This window comes from Tinamus guttatus, unplaced genomic scaffold (genome assembly GCF_059628265.1).
Source record: "Tinamus guttatus ecotype Peru unplaced genomic scaffold, ASM5962826v1 Tinamus_guttatus_pri_ptg000242l, whole genome shotgun sequence".
NCBI lineage: Eukaryota > Metazoa > Chordata > Aves > Tinamiformes > Tinamidae > Tinamus > Tinamus guttatus.
The window spans coordinates 4,725,477-4,738,208 of NW_028288776.1; the positions used below are offsets into that span (position 1 = coordinate 4,725,477).

Here is a 12,732-nt window from a genome sequence, read left to right on the forward strand (position 1 = left end):
ATCAGGTTTAAATCTTAACTATATTGCTAAATTTTGTAGGCTGTATTTAGTGTTTTCAGTGTCTTCTCAGTGTCTCTAGTGTATCTCATTGCTGTATCTTTTTGTGATTTAGAGCTTTCTTACCGTATACTGGTTTAATTTTTATGTTTTACAAGTTTTAATTAAGTTTCTCCCTTGGCCCTGTGTTTCCTTTTGTGCTCTAAATGATGTCTTTATTTCTTATGTCTCTCTACTTAACCTTTTCTGAGGTTTGCCCTGTTTGACAAAGTTCTGGTTGTATGGGGGGAAATTTTTGTTCACTTTTTTTCTGAAATACAGAAGGCTCTAGATGAAAATGTGATCAAGGAGTTGAGTTTTCATGTGTATACAGTGCGTTACACACTGTAATTCCAATGTCCTGTAAATTGTGGCTGGCTTTGTAGGGACCATTTAGATTGGTGGGTGAGCCCATTGGAAATAGGAGTTACGTATGAGCACTGCCTCAAGGATTAAGCTGCAAGGTATAGGACCTTGTGATTTTTTCATTAAATAAGTATTTTCATTTATTACCTTGTAATATTAAAAAAAACCAAAATGAGTAGTTGTACTGGCATTCCAGACAGAGTAAAAGGAAGTATTTTCACACATCCCTTAAAGCATCGTCTTGCAAATTCTTACATATTCCAGGTTGTTTTGTTGTGGTGGTGTCTTTGAAAAGACAGAAGATCATGTCGGACCATAGGATCAGATTTACTATTTTTAATTGACAGTTCACAGAAATGCTGCTAATGTACTTATCCGTGTTTAATTTTTAAAGATGGCATGAATGGGAGAACAGGAGCATCTGCTGCGGTTCCTCCCGGACAGGTTTTGTATTTTATACAGTCACAAATGCTTTGCTGAAAAGATCAGTTTAAAGTAGGTCTCCATGTAAAAGTTTCTTACTGCACTTGACTTGTGATCATAGTCTCCTGCATCTTGCCACACCAGTTACTTGAGAACTGTCTTAAAGAGAATTCTCTTGAGGCATGATTCTGAAGTGAATCCATAGCAGTCTTTTTAACTAAGATGAATTTCTAATATTCCCTGCAGCATCTTTTTTTTTTCCTTTAACTTAGCAATAAGTTAAAAAAAATAGTTTTCATTTATATATTTTAAGGCAAAAATCTCCATATCTATCTTCATGTATATTGGTTAAGAATAAAATATTAATTCAGTAATGTAACTTATCCTCACGCTTGCAGTTATATTCAGATATGCATGTCCCAAGTTAAGGTCCAATTTATTATATTTTATGTATTTATTTTAATGTACCACTAAGAGATGGTATAACATTCCTTTATTGTGTTATGTAGCTATAATGAGTTGTACTACAGAATAAACTGTCCTTTCATGTTATTTTTAAGAATACCATTTTCTTTTTCTTGTTTTCCTATGACACAATCTTATGCTGGGGAGACTTTGTGTCGCATCATTCCATCGTCTCTGAGGATAACAGGAATTGACCTAAGTTTCATAATTTTGCCTTTTTTAATGGTAGCCTCTGTTTGGGCTGAGTGTTTTGAGGCGACCACCATCAGCCAAAATATACATTTTTACTGTTGAATAATAGTGTTTTTTTAAAAAAAAAAACACATGTGAGAGTACTGTGTGTTTAAATTTTGAAGTCTGGTCCACAAAAAAAAAAATAGTTTGGCAAATCAGGAGCTGTTTCTTAAATTACCTATTAATGTAAAACTTGAACATGCACAAAATTGGTTCTTGTCCCGAAGAATGGGTCATGTGGTAGGTTGGTCTGTATTCTGAATGAATAAGAAAATGTCTGAATTGGATTTAAAAAAAGCACAGACGACTTTAGAATTTGAATACTACTATTTTTTTTGTCTAAAGTAGAAATAAAAAGGAAATATATTAGAAAATGCTAATGGATTTCTGGTAGACTGCAGTTTTGTATCACTTACAGTTCCATGACTAAATCATGTTGGCATAACATAATAGTGTATGCCTACTTTTGTAACTTTTATTGCTGTCATTTTTATTATATCTTTATAAGATCCCCTCTGCGTGTGTGTGTGTGTGTGTATATATGTCAATGAAAAAAATGTAAGTAACAGAAATAGAATAAGTTATAATAATACAAGCAGAACAAATGGCCAGTTTAGTAAGAGTGTTTTTTGAAGAACTGTGTTTTATAATTATATAAACTGTCCAATAAACACTAAATAATAGAGTTCTTAATTTAATTTGCAAGAAATAATGCCTTGGGCATGTTCTGCATCTGCTTTTCTCTCTCTGCTGATAGGCTTAGCCTAGGAGCTATTAAATGTCAAGTAAATTTGTCAAATTCCGTTTTCCTCCTCTCTCTCACTTGCTGTCAACCACAGTGCAACAGCACTGTCTACCTCAGTGCAAGCCTCATTTGGTTAACACAATCTGTGGAAAATTAAGCTTGATTTTTTTTTGGACTTGTGTCCTTTGCTGCTCAAGTTCTTCCCTCATCTGATTTGACTGATAATTTTGTTTTTGTTTTCCTGCTTACGCTCTCACCTCTGTGAAATCCTTTCTTGGAAGAGTGAGCGAGAGCCTCTATGCACGTGTGTGTGCACTGCTGGACAGAGCACAGAGTGGAAAAAATAACAGTCGAGTTGCCTAGTGCGGACAGTATTTATGATCTCTCACCTTTACCAAACTGCCAATTTTACAGAACATGCAGCAACTTTCTTACAGTGGTGAGTTTTCATTTACGTGGCTCAAAAATCGTGAGGAAAGATTGCACAAACACACACACAAAAAAGCCCCACAACTTGTTTTGTAAGATTAATGATATGAACTTATTTTGCCCTTCATTTAAAAATAAAGACCATCTCTGAAAGATGTTTATTAAAATTATTTAAACTGTAAAATTAGGTAGTTGTAAATAAATTTGCTTTTGAGATGTATGAAATACACGAGTTAGAAAAACGAGTAAAATGCTGCAGAAATTCATGGTCCTAATAAAGAAGGAACCCAAAACAAGGAGGTACTAACTTTGTTAGCCAGCCCAGCTGTGTGGAGGCTAAATGCCTGGCTCTGTTTTTGTCTATATGTGTTAAGTGATACTGCTTTAATGCAGGAGCAGTAATGTATGGATGCAGTTACATTGCTGTAAGGCTAAATCTGATGGGACAAGAAATAAATCATGTTACCATAATTGCCTACCTGACAGAGATGTACCAGTGTTTCACTAAAATACTAATAAGCATAATGATGCCACCAAGAAAATAACTAGACCATAATTACTGGCGCATGCTTTGAGAGTTTTTGTATCTTTGCTTTGCAGTTTAGCTAAGCTAGCTGGGAATACTGTGCTCATTACACAGTGTGTAAATATTTGCTTTGGTCTTGTGTTAAATTTAAGCAGCGTCTCTATCAGGAGCCGCAAAGATGACTGGTAGTATCTTTTAGAAGTTAATCGTGTGGGTAGTAGGTACTAGTGCTTGCTGCAGTCTTGGCAAGAAGCCCCTATCAAGATAAGGTTTCCTTTGGTACCACAAGCAACTTACCTGCTGTTTTGAGAAGATGAAAGATTCTGCTTTTTGCTTTCCATTATATTTTATTGGTTTCTTTTAAATACTTGATAGGAAGGGCAAGTTGGTGTTCAACTTTTTGCTATTGCACGCCTCATCTACACATTTTTGCCTGTTCTGTTCTGCATAGTTCAAGGTAAAGATCTACTATTGATTTATGTAACAATTCATCTTTAAAAGTTACGTTTTCTAAACCAAGGAGGACTAACTGTGGTTGTGTGTGTTATATTACAACAGTGGATGTTAATTAGAGGTCTGTTTTACTCACTTTTTTCTTTCTACCCTCTTTCCTTCTTTGTCCCCAGAACAATTTTGTAATATATTGTCTTATATATATTATATATATGATATATTGAGTGAATAATTCTTTACTCTTAAGCTTCTAGTGATTGCTTATCATGCCATCGTAAAGAGATCATAGTTTTCAGGTGTTACCATAAGTGAATATCTGAGGAGCGTATGTTATATTTGTTCAATGTAAGCGAAAGCATATCCCTAAATAACTGGGACTTCTTTTTCCTGTATTTTAAAAACAAGAACAAAAAATCTGTATTTTGCTTAGAATGAGTTTGTGTTGGGAAGAAAATAAGTATTGTTGACTAACTTGGATTCTGTTTGTCTTCTGGTAGTGTGGAAGCTCCTGCCTCTTCTATTCCTGGAAGAAAGTTTCTGCTTTCTCCCGCTTTATTTTTTTTATTTTTTTATTTTTTTGTCTGTTTTGGAGAAAAATATCCAAGCGGAGCTGCTGAAGGAAGCAGGGTGATGTTCTCTGTCTCACTGAAAGAACTGGAGCAATTCTCAGTAAGAGGGAAGGAAGCAGACAGATTCGGGGATGTGCTGTCAGTCATCTTTTCTCAGTAAATGTGGCTGTCCTCCAGGAAAATACTTTGGGAAGTGCTGTTAAAGGCAGATCAAAAAGCTATTTTAAAAGTTGTTAATTGGGGAAGTTTGATGCATGATATTTTAGGCTTTGATGTTGACAAGACTGAAGCGAGTTACACATCTGTACAGTGGCTTAATTGCTAATTAAAAAAATAGCTGGGAAAGGTGGGTGTTTGCGAAAGGCGGTTTTACAGAGGTAGTGTTAGGTGCAGCGCGTGGTGGAGAGCACTCGGCGGGATGGAAGCTTCTGGAAGTGCATGAGTTAGCACTTCGCTTCTGGACCAGAGCAAAAGATTTGAGATAAAGGCTGATTTAAATAACCGATCAAATACTGTTCAGATGCTTGAAATACAAACTGTGGAATGAGAAAGTTAGGAGGAGGATGTAACTTGTTTCTCTGGCAAGTTTTTTTAGGTGGTCTGAACTGTGAACCTTAAAGATGGTCAGAGCAAGTACAGTAAAATACAATTCATAGGGAGTTAAGCTATACTGCTTCCCTCTGGCTATAGAATTATTATTACAATTGGAAAAGACCTTTGTGATCGAGTCCAACCAGATGTCCTGTATGTTCAGCAAGCCTCTCATTCAACTGCAAATCCCAGCACTTCCCCACGCAGAAATAGATTTTTTTAATTTCAGGGCCATATTGGAATAACTTGTGTGAATGTCTGCATTGTCAAAATTACTGTATAACGACCTGTCAGGGATTTCAGGCCAAGACTAAAAGCTGTGGGCATTATCTGCTGTTACCTGCACCGAAGCAAGCCATTTACTTGCAAAGGGGAATTGCTTTTTTTCCCCCAGAATCACTGCTCTAGAAGACCAAAGCCCACTCCAATAAATGGGCAGATCCGGAGCTGGCTCCGTCTCTCCTGGAGAGCCGGTAGAGGGCAGTAACACAAAGGCTTGGGTGAGTTCTGTGCGTTACTGAGATAGAGCTGTGAGGTGTAACGGGTGCTTGAAATACAAACTTCAAAACAAAGCTGTTTTAAGATAGGTTTTAACACAAGTTTAACCTTTTTGGTTATGAGAAACGTATACTCCTTCATTTAAAATGGATCCTACCTGCCCAAGTATAGTCAGTATTTCCAGTATCATAATATCTGAATTGAATTCAAACTGCTGTTGAAAGGCAGCCCATTTCGGGAGTGGAAAGAGCTGACCCAGCACCTGCAGCAGCATTTTATTGGAGAGGAGAGGGCAGACTGCTGCTTTTTAATGAGACATCACGATATTTCTACTCTTTGCAATACTCTGTGATATTTGTAAGGCACACATAACTGACATCATTTTCATCTTGTTTTTTTTCTTTTTTCCTCTGTAGGTTTTCTAAAGCATCCCGATGATAAATTTTAGGGAGCTCCTAATGTTGATTTTTATTGTCTCAATTAAAAAATGCAAACAATTAAAGATCATGTTATAGTTTTCCCTTGTTAAATGTCGTATGCTAATTATTACCTGCTCACTGTGTAAAGCAATTTGAAATATTGTCATGTTTTTCAAAAGGACAGTGTAGACTTGCGTTAGTGATCTAAGACTTGGCAATAAATCTATATGCAAAGAATAAGAAACAGTCATTTCAATATTAATGCAGATGCTTAAATCTGTGTGTGGTTCATGCCCAAGGCAAATAATAACCATCAAGTTATATGCTTGTAAGCGAGAATGTGCCAATACTGTGTGAAACTTTAGAGGCAGTTGAAGTCTGACAATTTTAATTAAATAAGTAAATGTGGAACTGTTCATCATGTCCTTGCAATTATATAATCACATAAGGTTAAAAAAGCTTCGTTACTCCTAGGGAATTAGGCCTGAGCGTTGGGAAAGGGCCTCCTTCCGTAGGCTTCATTTACTTTCCTTTGAGGCTAAAGTAGGATTGATAACTGCTGATCCCAGGTCTCTAGCTTGAAGGCAGGAGGATGCATTGCCAGAGCGCTGCGGTGTTACAGCCGGGAAGCTCGTCAGCTTGGCCTTGGGACAAAGCTGCTTTGCTGAAACTTCTTTTCTGCTGGGACCAGTGGCTGCCATCCTGTTTTTCTCATATGTTCCTGATTTCTGATGCAGAGGATGTCTTTGCAGGGGGCTTGTTTTCAGAGGAGGCTTGGCACTCGTAGGGCAGCTGGTGAATGTACCAGCAGCCACTGCTGGGTCTGCCCCGTACGTTGTCCCGCAGGACAAAACTGGTGCCACATTCTTATTTAATGGTATTTAACTGAGAAGCCTCGTTTTAATTACTTTATTCCATCTAGTAATTTGAATTAGTAGCCTAAAAGTTAAATTCTTGGTTTGCAGTAATAGTTCCTCAGATTAATCATTCACATAACTTCTAAAGTACAGTAACTTTGAAAGAGAAGCTTTCAGAAACCATAGAGTATCTGTGGTTAAGTCATTTTCTCTAATATTAAAATGAATTTCTTTAAAAACGCTGAATGACACGGCCTCTTGCACAGATTGCTTTTCAGGCACCTAGTATAGAAATAGGATAAAACTTAAGATTGTGCTATCCTCAAGGCAGGCTTACCCTGAATATTTGTGCTTTATAAATCTGATTGATCATTTCTAATGCAAAAATAATCTGTGATCTAAGCGTAAATAGTGTTACAACAGGATGAAACTATATGTATTTGTGCTACCTCCAAGGTGCATCTTGGAAAATGGTGTCAAAAGGAATGTCATGAAGGCTGGAGCTAAACTACTTAGGAGCATTATCATAGGAGAGGAGGCTGCTGTGTCCCTAGCTGTTGTTGGAAGAAGGTTCTTGACCGAGTAGGGCAGATTTTTGGAACAGAGTGCTGCTGTTACAGAGCAGTGCAGAGCTATGGAGCAGAGCTACAGAGCTGGTTATTTTGCAGAGCACTGGAACAGCCAACGCTGCAGCAGAGCGACTGCCGTGGGAGCCCTTGCTGAGCAACACCAAGCTTTTAAGGAAATGGCTTTCCTTTTTTAAATAGTCACTGCCTTTTATTGACTTGTAAGCATAGAGATGCTTGGGGTTCCTACAATGTGCCTTATTTTTCAAGTAGATTTAGAGAAGAGCGGTGTTTTCATACCAGAATTAGGGAAACACAGGTTTTAATTCCCCCCAGAATAGAAGTGTTTCTAAGAGAGGACCGCGTTTCCCAGTTGGTGTGTGCCAGCAGTTCAGCAGTTATGGAGCAGAGAAAACGTGTAGCTTATATCAGTGCAGGTAATGTGACAGACAGATTGCCCAGATGACTTATTTTTAGCTAAGTGAGGTTGATTTATTTTGGAAGATGATGTGTGATGATTTTTCCCTAGTAGTTTCTCATGAATCTTTCAGAGAAAATCACATAACTGTACAAGATAGCGGGGATGGTTGCTCTTTGGCTAACTGGAGTATGGAAGACTTCGTGGAGAGCGTGAAGACTTTGGCTCCAGGTAGCCTGCTGGTCCCGGTTGGCAATGCCTCGTCCTCGTTAGGCTTCCTAAAATTCTGGAGAATTTTAGAGCAAGTGCAGGAGGTAGTTGGAATTGTAGCTGTTGCGCTTATTCAGTGTGAAGCAGGGAGGATTTATTGTAGATTTGCTAATTGGTTTTGAACTCTGCACGCTTAGGTAGTGCAGTGAAAGGTGGTGTGTTATTGCTGGAGGCCAAGAAGCCCAAAAAGACCAGGGACATTGAGAAGGCTGCGTTTTGCCTTGAAGCCCGTTAGTTCCCTCCATTTACAACTTTTTCCTTTTCCCACTAATTAAATTTAATTGAAAAGCTTGTATTAACGGCGTAACCTCTGGATCTTGTGGGAACATGTGTGGAAGTTGGTGCTAGGTTTATCTTCGTTTTAGCAATGAAGGCATTGAATATTTAGTGAACTAGGGTGGTGGTAAATACATTTTATCTGGTTTTAACATGTTAGGTCATACTTTGCATTGAACTAAAACATAGTTTTAATATTAAATGTTAGAAAACATTTTCTTGAGAAAGTTTAGTTGCTACATAATAATTGGCAACAATAGGGCCCACAGGCAATCATTTAATTCAGAAATGAAACCAACAACTGCAGCTATGAAGCTAGAAAAAGCTATTAAATGTAGTTACTCTCTTTAAATTTTTTTGTAGACTGCGGTTCTGGACTATCACCAAGTTAGCTTCACAGAAGGTAGTTTGGGAAGGTTGCACTATCAGATATAGGTATGGTAGTCACATAAGTGGCTATCAGATTTTTCTGTTGAAATAGAAAATTATTGTTTTATTTGAATCCAAATGACAGATTTGCGGGAATACTGCCATTTTCATTCACTCTGTGTATTCTTTAAAGGGTCTCATATATTCCTTGTTCCTTGGTTTATTTGTAAACGATTTTCCTAACTTGAAGCTTCTCTTAAATGTTCAGGTACAAGGTTTCTAAGTCATTCTTACATATGCTGTGTGCGGTTGCGTGAAATGCTAAAATTTCCAAATAGACCTGTTAATTGCGGGCTGGACAGAAGCTTGTTCTGAAGGGGGGAGAAATTACGTCATTGGGGGTTCTTTTCCTTCCTATAAACAAGGTTGATTGTAACTACTGAGAATATGAATAACTTGTCCCTGACAGAGGGACAGTTTAGATTTTAGCTAGAGTAGGATTTAAATATAAAGGAACTCCTTTTTTTTTCTTTTCTTTTCAAATTGGTTTCAATTCTTCAACTCTTATTAAAAATAGATTTTATATAATAAATAGATTTTATATAATTCAGTAAAAATGTCTATAAACTGTTTCAGATAAGCTATGGATTCTGGTAGGCGCTAGTAGATAATCATGGCTAGAATTTAGTTGGGGGGAGGTTGCTTTTAAAGAAAAATGCAGTGAGATGTTTTCCTTTGTCTCTGTAGTTATCAGAGACTGTTACAGACGATTGCTGTACTCGAGGCTCAACGTACTCAAGCAGTTCAAGACCTTGAAAGTTTAGGCAAACACCAGAGAGAAGCCCTGAAAGATCCTATTGGATTTGTGGAAAGACTCCAGAAGAAGGTATTTCAATGGGCATTTCTTAAGTTTTACTCAGTTTTTTTCTTTTTTTAATAACTACTAATTCATCATTGATAGAAACCAGGTAATTATATTCATATACATATATTATATGTATATACACACACTCGTTTAGAAATTGAGTTTAATATTATTTTCTTACTGAGCTAGAGGACCCTGTGTTTTGGGTTTCATTATTAAATTTTAAAATACAGGTCTACAAAGATTTTGTTAGATATGCTTTCTTTTTTTGTACATAGGAATGTAATCTTAAAATTTGTGATGCAGCATAGACATTTAAAGACACAGAAACATGTAGATGACTGAAAGGACTTTGTAGTAAGGTTTTAGTTGAAGAATTAATAACTTTTGCCACTAGAGGAATTCATTTTTTTGCTGTGAGTGAATTTGTTTTCAGGTAGGGAACTTGCATAGAGCAGGAAATGTAGCTCATAATTTAAAACTTAAATAACACTAGAAAAAGTACATGATGAGCGCTGGATAACATGACCAGAATGTTGTGTGGTGAGGGAGGATGAGTTTTAATAGGAAACATGTTCCCCTTAAGGTAAGGGGACATGGAAAAATGTTTGAGACTTAAACTTTGTCATATCTTCTGATGACAGATAGGCTTGACCTTATAGTCTGAAAGCAATTATGTTGCTTTTCAGGGAAGAATGAGGTGGGTGTTTTATGGCCTTTCTCCAGGTTTGTGGAGCCATGGGCTTAGAGATGTTTGACATAGGGCCATTGGGTTCAGTAGTTGTATTTTCATTAAATTTTGCTATGAGTTTATAGCATTGAAGATATAATTGTGTAACGTTTGACATTGTATCGGGGAAACACTAATGCTGGTTGAAAGCATTGAGTGTATTTTTGTCTCTGAATTGAAGGAACGATGCTTGTTGTGAGACTGACCTTACAGTAAAGTGAGGAGCCTGGCCGCAGTTAGCTTCTAGGCAGAAGATAGGAAAATCAGTGCAGAATATACATTGGCTTATTTGAAAGAAAATTATGTTTTAGCAGTTGATAAAACTTGACATCCATGTTTTCTTGTATTTAAGAATGGTACAAATCATGGACAAGCGATAACTTAAAAGGCGGGGGGGGGGGGGGGGAAGATACTCAAGTCAGAACATCGGATTCCATCTGAGAAATAAATGTTTTAAAGCCTTATGTCCAATAAGCCATCATTGACCGTGCCGCTGCATATTTTATATGCACAGTTGTGTGTTTCTCTTCAAAAATAACCTGCGCATAAAAGGGCTGTGTCCTGCATGGTGCTCTAAAATACTGTGTGTTTTTTTTTTTTTTTCATTCTACTGTTATCTAAAAGGGAGTTTAAGGGTTTCATACCTTACAGGGTTTCTTTTTCTTTTGGGGGGGACAACAATTACATTAAATACTGCTTTTCACTTTTTTGTGTTTGCCACCCAGGTTGATATGGGTCTTCCATATCCTCAGAGAGTTGTCCAGCTCCCTGAGATTGCCTGGGACCAATATACCTCTAGCCTTGGGAACTTCGAGAGAGAATTCAAAAACCGAAAGCGTAACAGCAGACGAGTGAAGCTGATTTTTGACAAAGGTAAAAGAAGAATAAGGGTAAATTACAAGGAAAATAATTACGTGTGTGCAGACCTAATGCTTCCTTTCTTGTGTTGCTCGCAGTAGGTATACCCGCAAGACCAAAAAGTCCTTTGGATCCCAAGAAGGATGGAGAGTCTGTTTCATACTCTGTATTGCCTTTAAGTGATGGTCCAGAAGGTTCTACAAGCAGTCGTCCACAGGTAGTTGTTACAAAAGGAAAGACAAATTTTTACAATATAGTAACTTTTAAATATTTTTAATAAGCGTGGGGATAATGTTAATTGTTACTTAAAAGTTAATTTTGGTATGCAAATCAGAGAATTATTCTGAGTTCAGGAAAAGTTTATTTCAAAATGACTTGCATTTATTTGTTTGGGTTGGATTTTACTTATGTAGGAAAAGGATTAAGATTGAGATTCAAGCCTTCTTTTTTCTAAAGACCTATTCCATGTTATATCCTGTATTTAAACAGATGATAAGAGGGCGACTTTATGATGAGACCAAACCTGAAACTTTTAATCAGCTGTGGACTGTAGAAGAACAGGTAATGGGAAACCCTTCCATTTCTGTAATTGTAATAACATATGTGAGAATAAAAGCAGAAAAGGATAATAATGTTTCAAGAGCTTACAAATTGAAAGTCACATGTTTACATGGTTTTTTTATGGCAACTCATATCTCTACTAGGAAAGATGAATTTATATTTTGTATTGATTTGTGCTTGATTTAGAAAAAACTTGAGCAGTTGCTTTTGAAGTATCCACCAGAGGAAGTAGAGTCCCGAAGGTGGCAGAAGATAGCTGATGAGCTGGGAAATAGAACAGCAAAACAGGTAAAAAGAAAAACGCTTGGTGGAGTAATCCCTTTCCTTGGTTATGCTTTTTTTGGCTTTGTAGGAGGCACTGGTAAGAGTTTGTATTCTGAACTGTTCTTCAGTTACTTAGTAATGTATTTCTAATTTGGGATTTGCAGAAATAACAGTTCATAAAATGAAGAGGAATTAAAAAAATGGGTCCTATGTTTTCTACAAGCTGTCGTACTGTTCATGATTAAAGCAGTAAAACTATTTGGACAGAAAAAAGATTTGACTTCTCGGGTGTTCTTTGAATACTTTAGTGCCTAGGCCATCGTACTGCTGGTATCAATTCCTGCATCCTAGGAGTTGACATAGATTAAACAACAACAACAAAAAAAGTTAGGCCCTGCATTTGACTAGTAACAGATCCTGACCATTTTATTCATTGTCAAATCTAGAATTCTATGAGTGCCCCAAAACTCATAACAAAAGTAGTCTGGCCTAATTGCTTTTCCTTAGATTTTGACAGTATCCTTTAAATCTGTTTAGCAAGTATAGGAACATCAGTTGCTGTCAGATTGCAGTGCTAAATTTCCTGCCGAAAGAGCCGTTCTGAAGTGCAAGTTCCACCAGAAAGAGCAGACATTAATATTTGCAGGCAGCAGAATCAGTTCTATGCTGGGGCCTAGGCCTGCAAAGCTAGAAGCTGGATCTGGAGGTAGAAGTGTTTCCACAGATGGCTCGTAGGCATTTTCCCTCAAAATTGTAATTTCGTCCAGTTGATCATAGCTCAAAAATACTGATTTATTATGTTTTCAATATTTTGAGTTTTAGTAATGTGTTATCAGGTAAAACATACATGAATATTTTATGTAGAGTATTGCCTCATCTCTGATCGTGTCTATACTTAAAGTATGTTTGCCCATAATGAAAAGCTAAAATGTATTTCATAGATA

The 12,732-nt window shown here is 37.0% G+C and overlaps 1 protein-coding gene across 2 annotated transcripts in view; it reads left to right on the forward strand.

The window, feature by feature from the left end:
• The window catches only part of ZZZ3 (zinc finger ZZ-type containing 3), a 56,413-nt gene that overhangs the window by 32,688 nt on the left and 10,993 nt on the right, over nt 1-12,732 (forward strand). The window contains exons 4-8 of one of the 2 annotated variants that reach the window (XM_088526078.1): nt 9,258-9,396; nt 10,831-10,978; nt 11,062-11,180; nt 11,453-11,524; nt 11,711-11,812. In XM_088526078.1, coding sequence (XP_088382204.1) covers nt 9,258-9,396; nt 10,831-10,978; nt 11,062-11,180; nt 11,453-11,524; nt 11,711-11,812 — 580 coding nt within the window. The remainder of the gene's footprint in view (nt 1-9,257; nt 9,397-10,830; nt 10,979-11,061; nt 11,181-11,452; nt 11,525-11,710; nt 11,813-12,732) is intronic. The other variant, XM_088526079.1, reaches the window with a different exon arrangement.